At 32.8% G+C, this 18,200-nt stretch overlaps 3 protein-coding genes across 3 annotated transcripts; 2 read left to right on the forward strand and 1 right to left on the reverse strand.

Annotated features, from left to right (window-relative positions):
* Positions 1–1,320: 1,320 nt before the first annotated feature.
* On the reverse strand, positions 1,321–3,260 carry LOC129233908 (RNA exonuclease 5-like). The gene has a single exon (XM_054867835.1). The coding sequence runs from the start codon at positions 3,088–3,090 to the stop codon at positions 1,321–1,323; it is 1,770 nt and encodes a 589-aa protein (XP_054723810.1). The 5' UTR covers positions 3,091–3,260.
* Positions 3,261–3,641: 381 nt separating this feature from the next.
* LOC129233905 (major facilitator superfamily domain-containing protein 3-like) lies at positions 3,642–14,503 on the forward strand. Its single transcript, XM_054867831.1, has 5 exons — positions 3,642–4,485; positions 5,374–5,521; positions 10,499–10,620; positions 12,319–12,555; positions 14,376–14,503. Exons 1-5 carry the CDS (start codon positions 3,642–3,644, stop codon positions 14,501–14,503), a joined length of 1,479 nt encoding a protein of 492 aa, XP_054723806.1.
* A 1,686-nt stretch (positions 14,504–16,189) lies between these two features.
* On the forward strand, positions 16,190–16,978 carry LOC129233906 (zinc finger BED domain-containing protein 4-like). Its single transcript, XM_054867832.1, has one exon. It carries the CDS (start codon positions 16,190–16,192, stop codon positions 16,976–16,978), a length of 789 nt encoding a protein of 262 aa, XP_054723807.1.
* The last annotated feature ends 1,222 nt before the right edge of the window (positions 16,979–18,200 follow it).

The raw sequence follows: 18,200 nt of genomic DNA on the forward strand, positions 1-18,200 counted from the left end.
CAATTTTGTGGAGAACCTCATTTAATTAATAATGACATTAAAATTGCTAGGTAAAAATATATATATATATATCTCTTTAGGGGTGCTGCTAGGCCAATCTAGCCCGCCATCTACTTTTTTGGTGTACCAGCCACCTATATAGCTGGGTTCAGACCCTGTTACTGGTTGTATCTTTTTATTTTCTTTTTAAGTGTCATTTAAAACATTAAATATATAAACGTTTGACGACAAAAGGTTCCTTAAAATATTATGGAATATTGCTCAAATATTTTTGTCAAAAGATATCCCAAATTGTATAGGATTTTCTCCGGTCTATTTAAACACTAATATTCTGGAATGTATATAAATTTTTGGAATATCTTTTCCAAGATCAATTAAAAGTGCATAACTTAATTTAGATTATAATGAATTGCAGTATGAATGTGGTTAAATGAATTCTTGCTACTAAAATGTTTGAAATGAAAAATTTTCTAGCATTATTAGTTCAAAAAGGATTATGCACTGTTTGGAATGAATCAAACCAAATGTTTGGGGGGGGGGGGGGGGACAGATGCTGAAGTTGAGGGTGCTGCGTCCCGCCCCTTAAAAAAAAACTTTCCCCGGGTCCTCTGTGAACACCAGTCTCCGGGTGCTGCTCCTAAGCCTCCACCACCAGCAGTTCACCAGAATTGGCTCCACCTGGGCGGTTGCGTCCATGTCCTACACACACACACCTATGTGCACACTCGTGATTGCAAAAAGCATAATTTGAATTCAAGATGTCAAAAATTCAAATTTTCTTTTTTGGTCATTACTCCCTTGTTTCCTTTATAATTGATTTGAATACAAACCTGATTTTTTAAAGTTTTTAACAATCTGTTTAAACTAGATTGAAAAAAAATAATCACAATGGAAATATTTTAATTGAAATTTTAGTGCCTTTTTTATCTCGCAGCACCCTGCCCCTTTTTTGGTCTGAGAGAAACACTATATGTCGTTTGGTTTTCTTTTAAAACAATGGTATTTAAATTGTGTCCCACAGGTTACATGTGGCTAAATTTCAGCTCATGTGAAATATTTATCAAGTGTAGGCAACTCCATAAAATACAAAGTTATCTCAGCTTTAAACTGTGCGGTTCAATATGGTATAATTTTGAAAGTAATCACTGTGATAAAATTAAACTAGCATTGTTTTTTGTCCTCCAGCATCCTTAATAAATAAATAATTCTGGAAAGTAACTAAGATATTCATACAGACACATGTTCACTTTTCATAACATATTATAAATTCGATAGAAAGATGCATAATACATTCAATTTTATCATTTAATGATTATTCTATCATTTTTTTAAAGCTGTCATACACAATCCACTGTTTATCTCATTAGTTGTAGATTTTGTTACACCCGAAGCTATAACCATTACTAGAGTCCGGCTTGGGCAAGAATTAAAAAGTTCTTTTATCTTGTCATTCACTTCTGAAAACGTTAAACTGGTTTCTGCATCCTCAAATTGCATGTGAGTTACAAGAAAGTCATATGTTTCTAAATTATTTAAAGTACATTTAAAAACTTTCTTAGCATTTGATTTCGGAATTTTTACTATTTCTTCTGGAAGCATACCAACAGGGTAAGAAGCAAGAGATTCAGAAGTCCCTATCAAACATGCCTTTTTAGAAGCTTTTACGATTCTGGAAAAAAATCCATCTTTTGACCCTGAATCAGAATCATGACTGATTTTATTTTCTTCCGATACCTTTTCTGGTTCTTTAGCTTCAGAATCTGCACTTGAAGATTCGCCAGTTTTGGGAGGGGCTAAAACGGCATCACCAAATTCTATGCTATTATCCAATTTCACCTGAACTAATTTCATACTTGCAATTGAATCTTCAACAGGATTATGCCCATGCTTGCTTAATTGTATAGATTCTTTCAAATAATCGGCAGCGAGCGATCTAAGGGAATTCTTTTTCCCTCTTATCCCACTCTGATTAAATATCACACTGGTATCAATGATATATGGATGAATCATTCTCAGAGCATGCAAGTCACAGTTAAGTGATTGACCACATAATATTGCATCTCGTGGCAAAATCCTTTGTAACTCTTTGTGAACATCTGAAAGCCGAACATAAACGTTTCTTAACATCTCTTGGGTTACTCCGCTAAATTTTGTTCTATAATCAACTACCTTATCAATGGGTTTGACAAAACTGTGGTAGACAACCTCCAGCTGTTCGTCTACGACTGCAATCCTGGTTACTTCATTATGACTTTTGACTGTTTGACACATTTCACAATCAAGAGCAAACATTGGAGATGAATCTGTAACAGGGGAATATAAGTCTTTCGTAAAAACATAATTATCGCAGATGGAATGCTCATAAATACTTTTCGGTAAAGGATAATGTTCCATGACCAATTGTACAGGACTCAATAACAAATGCAGCTTTGAAAGTTTGTTCTTTTTTGGAACTTTATCAACAACTTTTTCCTCAACTGGAAACAATGAAGAGTATGCAATTTTATCTTTAAAATAAGCATCAGATACTAAATGTAAAGTGCTCAGCTCATTTGCAAAAGATGAATTTGAAGAAGCATATTCAACTGTAATTGGAAAAATATCTATGACATCTTGCATGGAAGCAAGATTACCAACAAAACTGTTCTTGGTTAATCCATCAATCACCAACAAAACAGTTTTCACAAGATTCTCTGGCCTTTCTATCTTTGCCCACCGACAATCGTAAGGTGCAATGCTTCCCAGTAGTGAGCGGAGTAAAAGATGGTGAATGTCTTGAATGAATAATGGAAATGTTTTAGGAGAGGTTTTATAGTTTCTTAAATCAACATGAGCTTTAAAACCAATTGGAGTAAGGGAGAAAAAAGGAGCTTTTTCCTTCTTTTTTGTATATTTCTGTAACTCTCCTCTTAACGCTTTGTAACTTTCTTCTAAAGATTCATTCGACTTTTTCTTTTTCAACGACAATTTGCGGTCATCAGTCGCAATTAAATTCATGAAAGCATCCAACTTTCTCTTTTTTGCTTCGTACTTCTTGGTTTTTTTAACATTCCAGGTGGAACGTGATGTGGAATGAGAAGAACCATCCATTCTGAGAAATGAAAATCAGTTAGTGCAATATTTTTAAAGATTTATAAAGGGCTAATTTTCTGAATAACTCCTACAAAACATCAAAATTTCAAAGAAACTTCAGTCAAAACTCATTTTAAATCGCACATCTTCAACGGTGATCTAATGAGACGATAAACACAAAATTTTGGTTCTGGTTACCATGTGAAAAGACGTTACGGTTAAGATATAAAAGTCTAGATCGTAAAATTTATTTTACTGCAGCATTTGAGCAAAAATATTCATATTTCGTAAAACATTATAACTGAAATTTTTTTCATCAATTGCTATTCGGAACTCCAGCGAACGGGCCAAATCGTAAACGACCAAATCAACAGCTGATCAAAATTATATGTGATACGATGGCAACTCTCTTTTGGCACCGGCAAGAACTTTACTTTTGACACATTTGGTTTCGCGATCATGGTTTTACTTAAACTGAAGGAAAATAGTTTTGAGAAATTTCTTGTGTCATTTTCGGATAGTGGTCGCTCAGTTATAGCTCAAGTACTTTAGTCTGTCATATAATCACAATGATAGGTAAAATATTTACGTTGGGGGTTGCATACTTTGTGCAAGGAATAGCTTATGGTTTCCAAGATAAATTTATTCCAATGTATTTAAGATCTGCTGGATTTTCTCACACGCGTCTATCTTTAATGAAATTAGTACACCTTCCTTGGCTTTGTAAAACTGTTTTCGCTCCCTTTATTGATCTTTTCTGGAGCAAATGGATGTGGTTGATATTTAGTTTAGCTAGCCTTACTTTCGTTTCATTTTTAGGCATTTTTATCAATATCGAGTACTTTTTTATCGTGTCTACGTGGCTACTCCTTTTAAACTTCTTATCCGCATTTCAGGACGTTTCAGTTGATGCTTTAGCATTACATATATTACAAGAGCAGGAAATGGGTCATGGAAATACTGCTCAAGTTGTTGGTTATAAATTGGGAGCATTATTTGGTGGTGGCATAGTATTTTGGGTACATTACTACCATGGCTGGAGTTTTACATGTTTATGTTTGACAAGTATGTACATTATGTCTATGGTTGTGTTTCTACCAATGTACACTCAGTATATGAAGTCGACAGTTGAAAGTGACAAAGGAAAACAAAAACTGAAAAAAGAAGATACCCCTGAAAAAAGTCCTAAACTTTCTGAAGTTGAAAGGCCTTTCAGTATAGAGGAATCTCATCAAAATTTATTGCACAGAAGACATGTTCAAAAGAATGATGATGCTTCTTCAGAGGAAAGAACTGAAAGCTCAAAACCACTTGTTTCATCTAAGAAATATAATATTTATGAAATTCCACATTTAGTATTATCCACTAAAGGAACTCTCCCTGTTGTATTTTTTCTTCTTCTGTATAAATTAGGTAAATAAATTTCTGGTTTCATCATGTAATGTAATCCTACAACATGCAAACATTATAGAGATTTTTGAAATTTATAGAAAAATGCATATTCATATTTTAATAATAAAATCCTTTTTGATTTTAATCTAAGTGCAGAAAGCTGAATTAATGGAAATCAACTCTTTATGGAACGAATATAATTTAATCGAGATTAAGTTCAACCTTCATTAATTGAAATTAATTGTGATGACTTTTATCTGGGCGAAATTCAATCAGGTTGAAGTTAATCATTCCCAACTATAAATTAAATTAGTTCAAAGCAACTGTGTTTCTGATTAAAGTTATTCTATGATACACATTGTTTGACTATATTTGATTGTAGCAGTGTAGATTTATATGGATTTACTCTATCTACAAGTTTGTTGGCACTCTCTGCTTCAATGAGATGACATCTGCCTCCGGCTCAGTTATTCACTATGCTTGATTGAAAAGTTCTAATAAGAACGAAACTAAAGTCTCAAACTGTGATAACCGGGCTGTCTCGTTTATTGCAAATATATTTGATTGGTTCACCAATTTATTGAAAGTTTAATTATTTGAACATTCTCTAGACATGCTGTCTATTGTGGTTCAGCTATGTACATGGTTGAGTTTAGTTTTATTCAAATCATAAAAGAAGCTCACAAAATTTGTTTATTATTAACATTTAATGTAATCTTGTTGTTGTAATATTGTTGATGCAAAAAATATTTTGAAAAAAATTATTTTGCTATTTTTAAAGAAAATATATTCTAAAATGCTAAGATTTTCTGTTGGTCATCTTTTGATAGAATATTTATGTGTCAAAAAATTATGCTTTCTTCTGCATTGTTATGATTAGGTTTAAATTATTTTCATTTCATTTTGTAGGTGAAAGAGGAGCACTTTCCACTTTTCCTATATTTCTGGTTGATCAAGGCTTTTCAACTAAAGATATAGGATTATGGACTGGCATCTTTGGTCAGTTAGCTTCACTTGTTGGATCGTTTGGTGCAGGAATGTTGATTTCACAAAAATTGTTTGTATATTTGCTTTATTGTTGTTTAATTGTTTGTTGAATATCAATAGAATTTTTTTTTTTTTTTTTTTAAATTTTTTTCAAAACAAATGTTGTTTAATTCATTAACTTTATAAATGGGCAAACTTACTTACCAGCATTGGACAGCAATAGACACTGCCGCAGTGGCGTAGCTGCGCTTTCTGCCGCCCGGGGTAGTTCCTCAGTTTGCCACCCTTTTGATGGGAAATAGTTAATACATTAAAGAGTGAAAAAAAAGTGTTTTGATAAGATTTTAGTAAAGAAAAAAAAATGTTTTTTCTTTCTTATTTTTCTTGCAGAAAAGAAAGAAAAAATAAATTCAGAGCTCCACCGAAAAATTCCAAAAGTTAAGTCAAAACTTGGGATTTTAAGCAATTTTTGGTGACTGTTTATAGAAAAAAAACTTTGAGCTCCCTCCAGATTTTTTTTTTTTTTTTCAAAATTAAAATTAGTATTATGCTTTCTTTATTGATGTTAGGGGGATTGGGAGTTCGCAAGGAAATTTTCCGAAATTGAAGTCTTAAAAAAGCAATTTTAGTCTATCTTTAGATATGTGAAGATATTGGGGAAGGTTCAGCGGCACTGTCAGGAAAGCTTTTCAACTAAACTGAAAAGCACATAAATGTAGGCTGAATATAGTGATGTAAGGGCCTCCCCTAGCTCCAACAAAGACTGAATCCCCCCCCCCAAAAAAAAAAATATTTTCAAAACTTGAAATCTATTTTAGTGTATCTTTGATGACGTTAAAGAGAATAGGGAACGTACGCGAGCTTTCGAGAAATTTTCCGATGCTGAAGTTTCAAAAACGCAATTGTACGCTATCTTTGACGGCATAAGTTTCCAACTATTTCCAAAAATATTGGGAAGTCAGATGGTTTTCCCGTCTCCCAATGAAACTTTTTGAAAATGACATCCTAAAAACTTTAGCCGTTATTTGACGGGGAGTTGTTTGACCATGAAAGAGAGAGTTTGGAGGTGGGTTTCCCACCAAAATCTTTTTCGAAACTGTTGCTCGCTTTAAGCTCTTCATCACTGAGAAAAGAAGGCTTTGCGGTCTTCCCTTAGAAATTTCTGAAAACGAAATTTTGAGCCAACTGTGATGACGTTAGGTTCGTGCACATTTGGGGTCCCTACCTTAGAATTTTTTTGAAATTTAAATTTCAAAACCTCAACGTTAAGCAATTTTTGGAGACATTGGATGTGATGGGGATTTTAAAGTTCAAAGTTGATGTCCTTAATACACATATTAGACTATCTTTAACCACGTTAAAAGAAGGGCCAGGGCTTGACCCCCCCCCCCCCCCTCAGCAGGAATTTGTTGGTATTGAAATTTTAAAAACTCAATATTAGGCTAAAAGATAAAATGCAAAGGGATGGAGTGAGTGTTAGCCATTGGAAATGTTTTGAGATTCAAGGCCAAAAAGTAAACTTTTGGACTGTTTAGTGACGTTAAGGGATAGGAAGACTCTTCCGGTTGCTCTTCCCAAAAAATGTTACACCGCCTTCAGTCTGTAGCTTCAGATGAAGGAAGAGGAAAAACAAACAATATAATACTGAGATGTCCACAAGAACAACACATGTTTTGTATTTGAGTAATTTCATTACCATATTCGTACCAGAACCTTAGACCCCCATAAAAGACCAAAAGCATGATTTAGTTATTGGGAAAAACATTAAATTTTTTCGCATCAAAAGTATGAAATTGCCGCCTCCCAAAAAGTGGTCCAGCGTGGACCGCCCCTCCCTAGCTATGCCACTGCGCTGCCGTAAAATAAGTTAATTTTAAATGAAGAAGCCTTCAGTTTTGCCAACTATGCAACTAGTGGCTATATTTTGATCTAATGTAAGGACATTTTTGAAATGTTTCTCATATTTTGTTCAAAATTGTCTAAAATAGCCATCATTAAAAATTAATTTTTATTAAAACGTGCATATGAAGTAGTATTGATGGTAATGTTTCTCTAGCAGTGTATCCAGCTAGTAAGAATGCTTAGTACATTAAGGAAGACTTGATAACAAGGGCTGCACAGAAATTTTGGGGCCAGTCACTAATGACTTCTAAGGGCCCTCTTCATATTGTTTATCCCTACATCTCTATATATGTTTCACAAAACTCTGAGCCCTCTTCAGACCCGGGCCAGGGCCAACAAGTGTTCCTCCCCCCCTCCCCCGTGCAGGCACCTGCTTGGTTCCAGAAGTAAACAAACAGGGTTGCCGTTTAAAGCCAACATTTGTCATTTTCATACATAACTAATTAGATTGCCGATTCTTCTCAGGAATATTTTGCTTGTCTGATTGGCCTTGTGTTTGCCATTCGACCTCCTATCAGACAACGGTATCGCCAAGTGTCATGTTACTTTGTTTACTTCCACTATCAGTTCTCATTGAATTCACTATAGTTTTTATTAACTTAATATATTATGTAGAAGGAATACGAAAAGCGACTACAGATAACATCAGTAGAGGCAGACTTTGAAACTTTATAAAATATTGCTGGCACTGCCTAGTTACCAAATATATTGGACGGGTTAGTGAAACTTTAATAACTAAATGATTTTAGTTGTAGTTTAATAACTACTACTGTAATAATACTGGTAATGAGTTAATACATTATTTTTATTTATTTATTTTTGATTAATTTTATTTATTTATTTTTGATTAAAAGTCCAGTAATTTTATTTTACTTTGCACAAAGTACCAATAATATGTTTGATTTGCTTTCAATATAATTTAATGTTGTATTTTCCTACGGGGGAAAAGGGATTCACCAAAAGAAAATTCTAAGCATTTCATGAGTCAACATGGTTTCAATAAGTGTGTAATAATAGTCTTAACTAAAATACAGTCGGATCCCGATTTAACGAACCTCTATTTAATAAATTTTGCGATTTAGCAAATTTTTCTCTCCAACTAAAAGGAAGGCAAAACCCCCTATTTACCGAATAATAAACCGTGAATTAACAAATTATTTTAACAGCCAAAAACATTTTTTTTTTGATAATTTGTGTTATAGCATTGGTTTGTTTTCCAAATGCAACGATCTTGTCTGAAGCAGAAAAAGACTTTCCTTGGAATCAACTATTTTTGACGGGCAAGGGGGCAGCCAATGAATAGAGATTCTGATGCAGAAAGCGATAATTAAGTCCCGTTAAAACTTTTTCTAATACTTTACATGGCCTGGAAACATTAAAAATACTATCCCTCATGCAGCAAGCTGTAAATGACACAGTATTTTCTTCTCTCCATAAAGTCGAAAGAGAACTGTTTCAAGTCAAGTGCCAAGGAAGTTATCAAACATCTATTATTCAGTACCTTAAAATTTGAAATTAGCTAGTGTGTAATAAGTCTCGGAAATGCTGAATACAAAGTGTACATTTTCTAATTATGAATATGTTCAGTTGCTTATAAAGACTTTTAGATAAAGGAAATGCATTTTTTCTAAAATTTTTTGCATCCCCGATATTACGAATAATCCCGATTTATTGCGTAAAAATTTCGGTCCCGATGAATTCGTTAAATCGGGGTCCGACTGTAGTTCGCAGTTACTGTGATAGATGTGCTATTAATCAGAGATTAATAGGACTAGTTTCAAGGACATTATCTGCTTCTTGATTTCATCTTTATATTTACACTTAAATCTGCTTCATTCCACTGCTATGGCCCAAAAAATATAACTCATATTTGTTATCTTAGAACCTTTAAAAGGAAAAGCATTCAAGTGTTGTAGTCTTTTCAGGATCATTCCACATGATTCGAGTGAAACCTCTGTACGTAACACTAAATCTTGAAATATTTATATTTTTACAGTGTGAAAGAACAGATAGCCAAGTTTTCTATTATTTTAAATTCTCATTTGTATTTCATGCAGTGAAAGAAATGAAAATATTTTGAAATTCAACATCAAGTAGGGGTAAATTGACCAGACGTCCCAATTTTGGCAGGTCTTGCAGGTCAAACATCCCACCACTTTTCTGTTACATTTCCACCGAATTAACAAAAGTATAAATAAACTTGATTTTTCTATATTTTTATGAGCATTCATTGTAAACTTTAAAATATCTTCTTTTATCAAAACTTTACATATTAATTCAAGAAATCTTTTAATTTTTGAGAGGCGATGAAAATTTGCCTCTGAAACTTGTTTTCAACAGTAAATATGACTGACACCTTTGTAGAAGTGCTTTAAGTTTCTCTTTTTGGTGCCATATTGAGTTATTTTTTAACTTAAACTCTTTGTACATCTGAATTATTTATCATTTATTAGTTATTTTCTTGTTTCAAAACATTGGAACAGTTGCTCTAATTTCATAAAATACAGTAAACTTCTGATTTTCCATGAAATAGCGTGGCACTCTAACCGCGGTTAAGCGAAAACCGTGGATGATCCGAATAATAGATAAAAAACGATACTAGTGTGTACAATAGTTAAAAAATATGAATAATACTCACACATACATTTTAATTATAGCTAAAAACATTGTTACATTGCATCTGCTAACATTGAATGTAAAACAATTAACGTAAAAGCCAAAAACAAATAATTACACAATCCAAAGCTTAAAAAACGTTTGATTGCCATTTAAAAAAAAAAATTGTGAAATGACCCGCGGATAATCCGACTGCCGCTAATCAGGAGTTTACTATATGTATATTGCAAGGGTTTAATTCCAAATTATTTTTTTTTGTGAGATTTGAAAATATTCAACTTGGTGACATTTGACCTCTGGAAAAATAGATGCCCCCCCCCCCCCCAGGTTAATGATCTGTCTTGATTTGTAGTTCAAAAATTCTGGTTATATTAAGTAGGGACGTTTTACAGCCAAATACTGTGGAATGATCCTGTATTAGCTGGACGATTTATTGAATAAATTGCTTTATAATTAAAAATTATTTGTTTTAATCTTTTGTTTTTCTTTAGCAAATAATTTGTGTTCATATACTTTTTGTTTTGTTTAGGGATCTTTCTATGTTTCTTCATTATGTTTTGATAGCAAGAAGTATTCCGATTTTTTTCCAGTGGATTATCATTAATTTGTGGTTTCCTTCTTTACCTTCATTTCTGCATTCTGTTTTGTTCTGTAAGTTATTTTTATAAGCAACAACTACATTCAGGTTAATTATTTAATATTAATAAATTTTCTGCATGAAACATTAAGTGCTCATTTTTGTGATACATTTTATACTTGGACTTAAAATTCATCCTGAACATATATGATGGATGGAAAGATAGTAAAACCAACTGCAAGCTTCCTAAAAGTAAATTTTCATATGAATAGAGTTTGGTTTTTAGTGCAATGTTCCTGTAGTGCAGGGGCCTCCCAAGCACAAATCATATCCCTGGCCAGTAGCTTTATTTTTCCAAATTTGATGGCTTCATTGATAATATGTTATGAAACATTTGAAAAGATTATAAAATTCCGTTCTAAGCAATTTTTAGCCTACTTTTTTTAAAAATAAACAACAAACTAAACATAATTAAAGTATGAAAATAAATGTCAATAAAGATATGAAGGTATGTATTATGTTCTTTAAAATGAAATGCCAAAATAAAGCAGAATAATTTTAATTGCATTGAAACGGGAAAAAGTTAAAAGTGTTTTAGTGAGTTAATGCTGCTGTAAAAGTTTGAGACCCTGCTGGATTTTTGCAGGGAGGCCCCAAATTTATAGATCCATGCCTGAGATAACTTGTGTTAACTTTTGTTGCTTACAAAATGGGAAAGAAAAAAGACGTGATATGGAATTTTTTATTAACAAAAAGAAAATGAAGTGTGTAAATACTGTTCTACTGAGTACAAACAGGCAATTTCTCGTAAGGTGGAAAAACAAATTTTAACATGTTACAAATGCCATGCTGGCCTAAAAAGTCTTAGTGCTGAAACTATTTCGAAATTTTTGAGAAGAACAATAGTTCAATATGTTTTTCATTAATTACACTTTTACTTTTGAACTTAAGTTTCTGATTTTTTTTAGCCTAATTATGATGATGTTATACTATTATTAAATTTATTTGTTACAATGTAATAAAAAGGTATTTTTCAACTATTTGTGACATAAATTATAACTTCCCGTAAATACAATATATTGATTTTGGGAATATTTCCGGAAATACTGGGGATACCCAGGGATAATCCCTGGGAATACTTCCTTGAGCATTAATTCCCAGAAATTTTACATCACTAATTATAATTAGTTTTCATTTTAAATATTATAGATTAAAGCATGATAAATTACTTTTATTTCCAATTTTATGAAAACTCTTAACCTTAAATTCTGTATAAATGACAAGTAACTTGCCTGAGTTTTTTAAGTTACCTTCAAAAACAAAATTTCAAGGGTTCCCTCCTGGGAGGAGAGGGGAGGGTCATAGTATTGAAATTTTTAAGGGGTTGTTTTAAAGAGTATTTTCCTCTTTTTTGGTGGGGGGGTCTTTGTGTATTGGGGGGTACACCTTTGTTCTTATTGAGGGCACCCCTGAAAATTTAGATGTCATAATATTCTAACCAGTGGCGTAGCTAGACCCGACTTTCGGGGGGGGGGTTACTTCTTATATATATATATATATGTATATATATATATATATATATGTGTGTGTGTGTGTGTAATCGCTTGGAATTTTTTCCTTTCTCTTCTCTCTTCTTTTTCTCTTTTTTTTTTGAGACTAACTTTTCGGGGGGGGTTGTCCCCAAACCCCCCCCCCCTTAGCTACGCCCCTGATTCTAACCCTCCTGGTTTAATTTATTTATGATGCCTAATATTATGCTTTTTGTTTTTCAGTTTTTGGTGCAATCAGCATGTGTGTTTTGGAATTTAGTGCAGGGATGGTGACAACTTCAGTTTTCACTCTAATGATGACTTGTTCCCTCAAGGCTCCTGCTGCATTGCAGGCAACGCACTATTCTGTTCTTTCTACCGCTGAAGTTGGGGGAAAGCTAATATTTTCATCGTTAAGTGGGGCATTAATAGATTGGTTGGGTTTGTCTCAAATGTATTTCACATTCTTTGTTTTATCCAGTTTTACTATTTTAATCCATCGTTTTATTGCGTAGTATTTTTAAGTTTTATCGAAATAGTTAAACATTCATTTGCACTGGTAAAATGTATTAACAAAAGATTCAATGTACTTGCTTTTTGTTAACAAAATATTTTGAAATGTAATTGTTGCATGCAAAAAATTGTTAAGTACTTAAAAAATAATGAACTATTGACACTTTTCAAAAAAGTGTGTTAAATGCATTTGCATATATAGCTTAAAATACAAAGTCACTTGCAATGACAAACGGTTTTTTTTTTTTTTCAAATTTCATAAGGTCTGAAACAATTACTTGAAAAAAATTTCTGTTACTTTTGTCATGTGAAGGTTATGCTTTTGCTCACAATTTTCGGTCAAAATTCAATTGTTTGTGTTTTTAGCAGACCAACTACAAATTGAAGGCTTTTTAAAGAATTTATTTTCTATTTTGCATCATTTTTAAAGGTAAAAAAAAGCTGTAAAGTTCACAAATAGTTAACTTATGTACTCTTATTTTATGTATTCTAATATTCTCAAAGATGTAAACATGTTCTTTCAGAAATGTTAGTTTACTTCATAGGTTTTTGACTCAAAAAAGTCCTGTGCCAGCACATGAGAAACATTTTCTGAAGCTTGAAATGAGAAAGTGAAAATTTGATAAAATATGGGCATTTCAAGAAGTAATTTTTTCATTGTACGTGTCCAAAAGATGACAATTTATCAGTTTCATAATTTCATGGCCATTTATATTTGGAAACTTATTATTAAAAATCCACTTTAATATCATATAATTTAGAGCATCGATAGTCTGTTGAACTGTATTTCAGTGATTCTGTGATAGGCTATGAATCATAAGGGATTGCTCACAAATCAGCAAACAATCATTTAAAATATGTATATTGTGATTAAGGAAAAAACTGATTATTTTTGGACAGTCCCTTAGCATAAATCTTTCCATCTGAGAATCATTTAAATGCAGTTCGATAGGATATTGTTCCAAATTTTGAGTTATGAACTGTTATCCTTTGCTCATGTGCAAATAGTTTTCCTTTCAATGAGCATTGGTTTCTAAGTTTTTTTTTTTTTTTAAATTTTCAATTCAAATTTCAGTGTAATGTTTTCCTTGTGTGCTGTCCAGTTTTCTGAAAGTTCTGTACAGTGAGGTAAACGCCTCTGCCCGTTATAAGCCAAAATTTGCAAACGAAATAAGCATTGCTGAAAGAAATGTTCATATTTTTGTGAATATCATTGAAAATTTTACGGAAATTCTGAAAAAGATACTACATATCAAGTAAGTCTACTTTGATATTTACTGCTCTTTAAGATAGGGGTTGGATCATTTTTCTTTCTTTTTCTTCTTACAATTAGTTGTTGGTCCCCTAATGCATGCATAATTGTATTTTTACTGAAAAGTGAGCTCTTCCTCACTTTTTAAATGACAAAGATTACAGAACAAATTGTTATGTATTTCTATTGTTTAAAGATTGTCAATTATTGAAAGTGTTTGGATATTTTTGGCATTGTAGTGTATACTGAAACGTTTTTAAATGTTAATTACGTATTTTTAATGTTGAATGTGGTGAACTTTTTTGTCTTCACATATGTTTTTTTAAATTAAAATTTTATTTTTTTATGCTTTTTTTAAATTTTTTATTTTGCGTTTTTAATCCATTAATTCTTTTTTTTTTTATTCTCCTCATTCCATTTCTTTCATTTATCTAAATTTTCAAAGTTACTTCATTGCGTAGATATATAGTTTTACTAGACATTGTTTTATGAGAAATTATTTTTCATTTCCAGTTACATTTTAAATGTCTTTTAGAAGCTGAAAAAGGACCAAAAAGATGCATAAATCCTGTAACAGGATGTCTAGTAGTGATGTGTCGGATCGTGAAAAATGTAGATCCATGGATACGGATAATTAGCATTGAGATCCACGGATACGGATAATTAGCATCAAGACCCACGGATACGGATAATTAGCATCGAGATCCACGGATACGGATACGGAGCTCAATATTTTTTTTCTGTATTCAATTCCTGGTGTCATCGATGCCCCCCCCCCCCTCTTGCTTGCTTTGCCTGTGGCATTGCCAAAAAAAAAGGAGATAGTTGACGTTATTTCTTTTCAATGGTCAAAAAAGGCAAATTTCTATTCAAATTTCGGTTACTGATATCTACCCCCCTCCACCCTTGGATACGCCACCACTGTGTTTTCTTTTGTTTAATGGTTAATCTGCTTTGAATCATGTTGAGGCAAAGATAAGCGCGTTTAACCTTGACGCAGTTTTAACCGTAAATTTTTTTACAAAACTAAAAGAGCGATAACGTAAGAACTCAGGTCTTCCACTCACCCCTGTTGTCTCGGCAAATAATATTTGCCATCATGGCATAGAATTAAAACTCAGCATTTTCATTTGCAGTGGCAACGCGAAAAATTTCAATTTGCACTGCACGGAGTTTTGTTTTTATTTTTAGTGTGACACAAGCAGAGTAGATACAGTTTGTGCATTTAGTTTAAAGTGATGAAATCAAAGTATAAACCAATGTCAACAAAAAAAGTTTAGTAGTATAATATGGAGATATTTTGTAGTAGTAAATGATGAACGCACCAAATGCAAAATTTGTGACGTAGATTATCTCGCAAGGGTAAAGGAACAACTTCTTTAAAAAACCATCTGCAGTGAAAACTTCCCGAAGAATACGATTTATTCCTTAAAGAAGATTCCGTTAAAAAGAAAACTGATGACATTGCACTTCCAGGAGCATCTTTACAGACTGCAACGAGAGGATTTCAACAAACTTTTATGGATGACTGCATAGAAAAAGCTAAAATGTGGAATAGCACAAACCCGAAGTCAATTACACTTGATTACTTAATTGCTGAAATGATAGCATTATCTGATTTACCTTTTCAAGACGTAGAGGAACTGGGGGTTCCGACGATTAATGGATCATGTTGTCCCAAGTTATGTTTTAAAAGGCAGAAAATATTTTACAGTACTAGTTTGCAGTGAACTTTACGACAAAGTTTCGTCGAAAATAAAGAACATGTTGCAAGATTTTGAGCAAGTTTCCTTTACTTCAGATATCTGGTCCGATTCTTCATCGAGGGTTTCATTGTTATTGTTAACTTGTCATGGTATTACCAAAGATTTTATGCGAAAAAATATCGTTTTGAAAGCAGATATTTTGGAAGAACCGCACACTGGAGATTACATTTCGGCGTTATTTCAAAGCATGTTAGAAGAATGGGGAATTCCAAAACAACTGCATGGTAAGAGATGGAGGATCCAATATGAAACTTGCCTGCACTTTGTCTGAAATAAATAATATCGATTGTACTGCACATCAATTGAACCTGGTGTTCAAAGATGCTATTAAAAAAGTCGATGCAATCTCCCTATTACTTACGAAATGTAGGAAAATTGCGGGACATTTCAATCACTCTTCAGTGGCAAAATAAGAATTGGTAAAATTGCAAGTTCGACTAAATCAAAGAGTCTTGAAAGTTTTGCAAGACTCGCCGATACGATGGAATTCCAGCTTTTATATGTTGGAAAGGCTTGACTGCATCAAGGTCTCGTTGTCACTTTATTCTTCTAATAATAAAATAGAACAGCTTAATGCCAAAGAATGGGTTTTAATTCAAGATTTAGTAAAAGTTCTGAAGCCTCTGGAGGATACCAGAAAAAAATTGAACTCACAAAACGCGTATGTGTATCCAACGTTATTCCTCTGGTACGAGCTTTGACCAAAATATATGACGAGATTGGCATTCCTGATATAAATGGAGAAAATGTCAACATCAATTCAGCTGCTGCTGTTGATTTTGTGTGTTCATTGAAGAATGAATTAGATCACCGTTTTTCTGAAATTGATAAAAATATATTGTTCCAACTGGCAACATTTTTAGACCCTTGTTACAAAGGTAAATTCTTCAGTGACTTTGTCATCAAAGATATAAAACAGAAATTACTAACAGCTTTAGAAACTGAAGTAAGCCCCACAACAACTGCAGCTAGCACAGAAAAATCTAATAGTGTTAGAAAGGAGCCTTGCAACAGTTTAGAAAAGTCTATGGCCAACATGTTGGATAGTGACGATGATGATGGAGAACTCGATGATCAAATATCAGATGCAAAAGCTAATTTTCTCGCAGAATATGCCAGAGAGAAAAGATTATCAAGAGACCAAGATCCATTAAAGTATTGGCAGATTAACAGTAAAAGACTCGTTGATCTCAGTCGCATTGCTCGCACATATTTATCGTCACCTGCAACAAGCGTACCAAGTGAGCAGTTTTTTAGTGGAGCAGGGATTGTTTATGATCCTCATTGGAATAGACTTTTGGGGGACAAAGCTGCCAAGTTACTCTTTCTGAAGTACAACTTACCATTACTTAATTTTGATTATGATAAATAAGTATTATTTAATCCTGAAAATGTGATTGTTTCTTCTAATAATAAAATTAACGTTATACATTTAATTACAAATTTTTTTTCAATAAAAATCTAATGAAGATTTAAGTTTTGATCTCATTATAAAGATAAAGATAAGTGAATTTATACCTTACAATATCTATAATACATACATATATATTGGAATACCATTTCATTGTTGTCTATCCTACGAATTTCAAACACGAAATAAAATTTGGTAAAGTAAAAGATCCGTTTAGGATCCGCCAAAAAATAACGGATCCAGATACGGATCTATTTCCTCTCGCGGATACGGATACCGATATCCGGCACATCACTACTGTCTATTCATTTAACTTAACAAAATAACTGAAGATTTGATTGTGTGATCATGTGCTTTTGAAATTAGTTAATCTAACAAATTTGTATATTTCTGTTCACATACTTCAGATCAAATACTATGTTATGTCTGTCAGCCGTTCATCCCTTCATTGGGTCGATAAAATGAGTACCAAGCGTGCTTGGGAACTAAATCCTGGGAGTTCCGCATTCGGCTGACCACCTAACTGGAAAATCTGCCTAAGCATCCCAGAGCCCTTGGTCAGGAAAACTGAGATGGGCACAGTAGGCATTGGCCCCATGAGCTGTCATGCCACGATGTTTGGTTTTATGTTATGTCTGTTTCAACAACATATGTTCATTTACAGAAGTGTTCAATGTATTGACCTCCTAAATAACAATTACATTCTTATAATGACTTAAACACCAATTGAATGAGTTTAAAACTAATCTTTGAATATAGTTAACATTCCAAATATTTTCTTTAATCTACAGTGATAAGGTTATTCTAATGTAAGCTTACTTGTATTAAACTGCTAGAAATTCTTAGCAGGATTTACTCCTCTGAAATCTTTTCAGTACAGTCAAACTTCGTTGAAAGAATTTCAAAGGGACTTATAAAATCTATTTGTGTTCACTGTAGTTGGTCTTGCTCAAATAATAATGAAAAACAAACCGTAAGACGGGGATCGTGAATGTAGTTTGAATTAACCAGGTTCAACTATATTTGCAAATCAGACACATCACTCAGATCCAGTGGCGTAGCTAGACCCGACTTTCGGGGGGGGGTTACTTCTTTTACATATATATATATATATATATATATATATATATTTTATATATATATATATATACATATGATCGCTTGGAATTTTTTCCTTTTCTTC

Source organism: Uloborus diversus, unplaced genomic scaffold (assembly GCF_026930045.1).
Source record: "Uloborus diversus isolate 005 unplaced genomic scaffold, Udiv.v.3.1 scaffold_795, whole genome shotgun sequence".
Taxonomy (NCBI): Eukaryota; Metazoa; Arthropoda; class Arachnida; order Araneae; family Uloboridae; genus Uloborus; species Uloborus diversus.

What these genes read in the sequence shown, in the direction of transcription:
- LOC129233905 (XM_054867831.1), top strand. Translation starts at nt 3,642, where the DNA reads ATGATAGGTAAAATATTTACGTTGGGGGTTGCATACTTTGTGCAAGGA. An exon ending in TCTGCATTCTGTTTTGTTCT is followed by an intron (nt 10,621 to 12,318) that starts GTAAGTTATTTT and finishes TTTGTTTTTCAG; the next exon opens with TTTTTGGTGCAATCAGCATG. An exon ending in CACATTCTTTGTTTTATCCA is followed by an intron (nt 12,556 to 14,375) that starts GTTTTACTATTT and finishes AATGTCTTTTAG; the next exon opens with AAGCTGAAAAAGGACCAAAA.
- LOC129233908 (XM_054867835.1), bottom strand. Translation starts at nt 3,090, where the DNA reads ATGGATGGTTCTTCTCATTCCACATCACGTTCCACCTGGAATGTTAAA.
- LOC129233906 (XM_054867832.1), top strand. Translation starts at nt 16,190, where the DNA reads ATGGGTTTTAATTCAAGATTTAGTAAAAGTTCTGAAGCCTCTGGAGGA.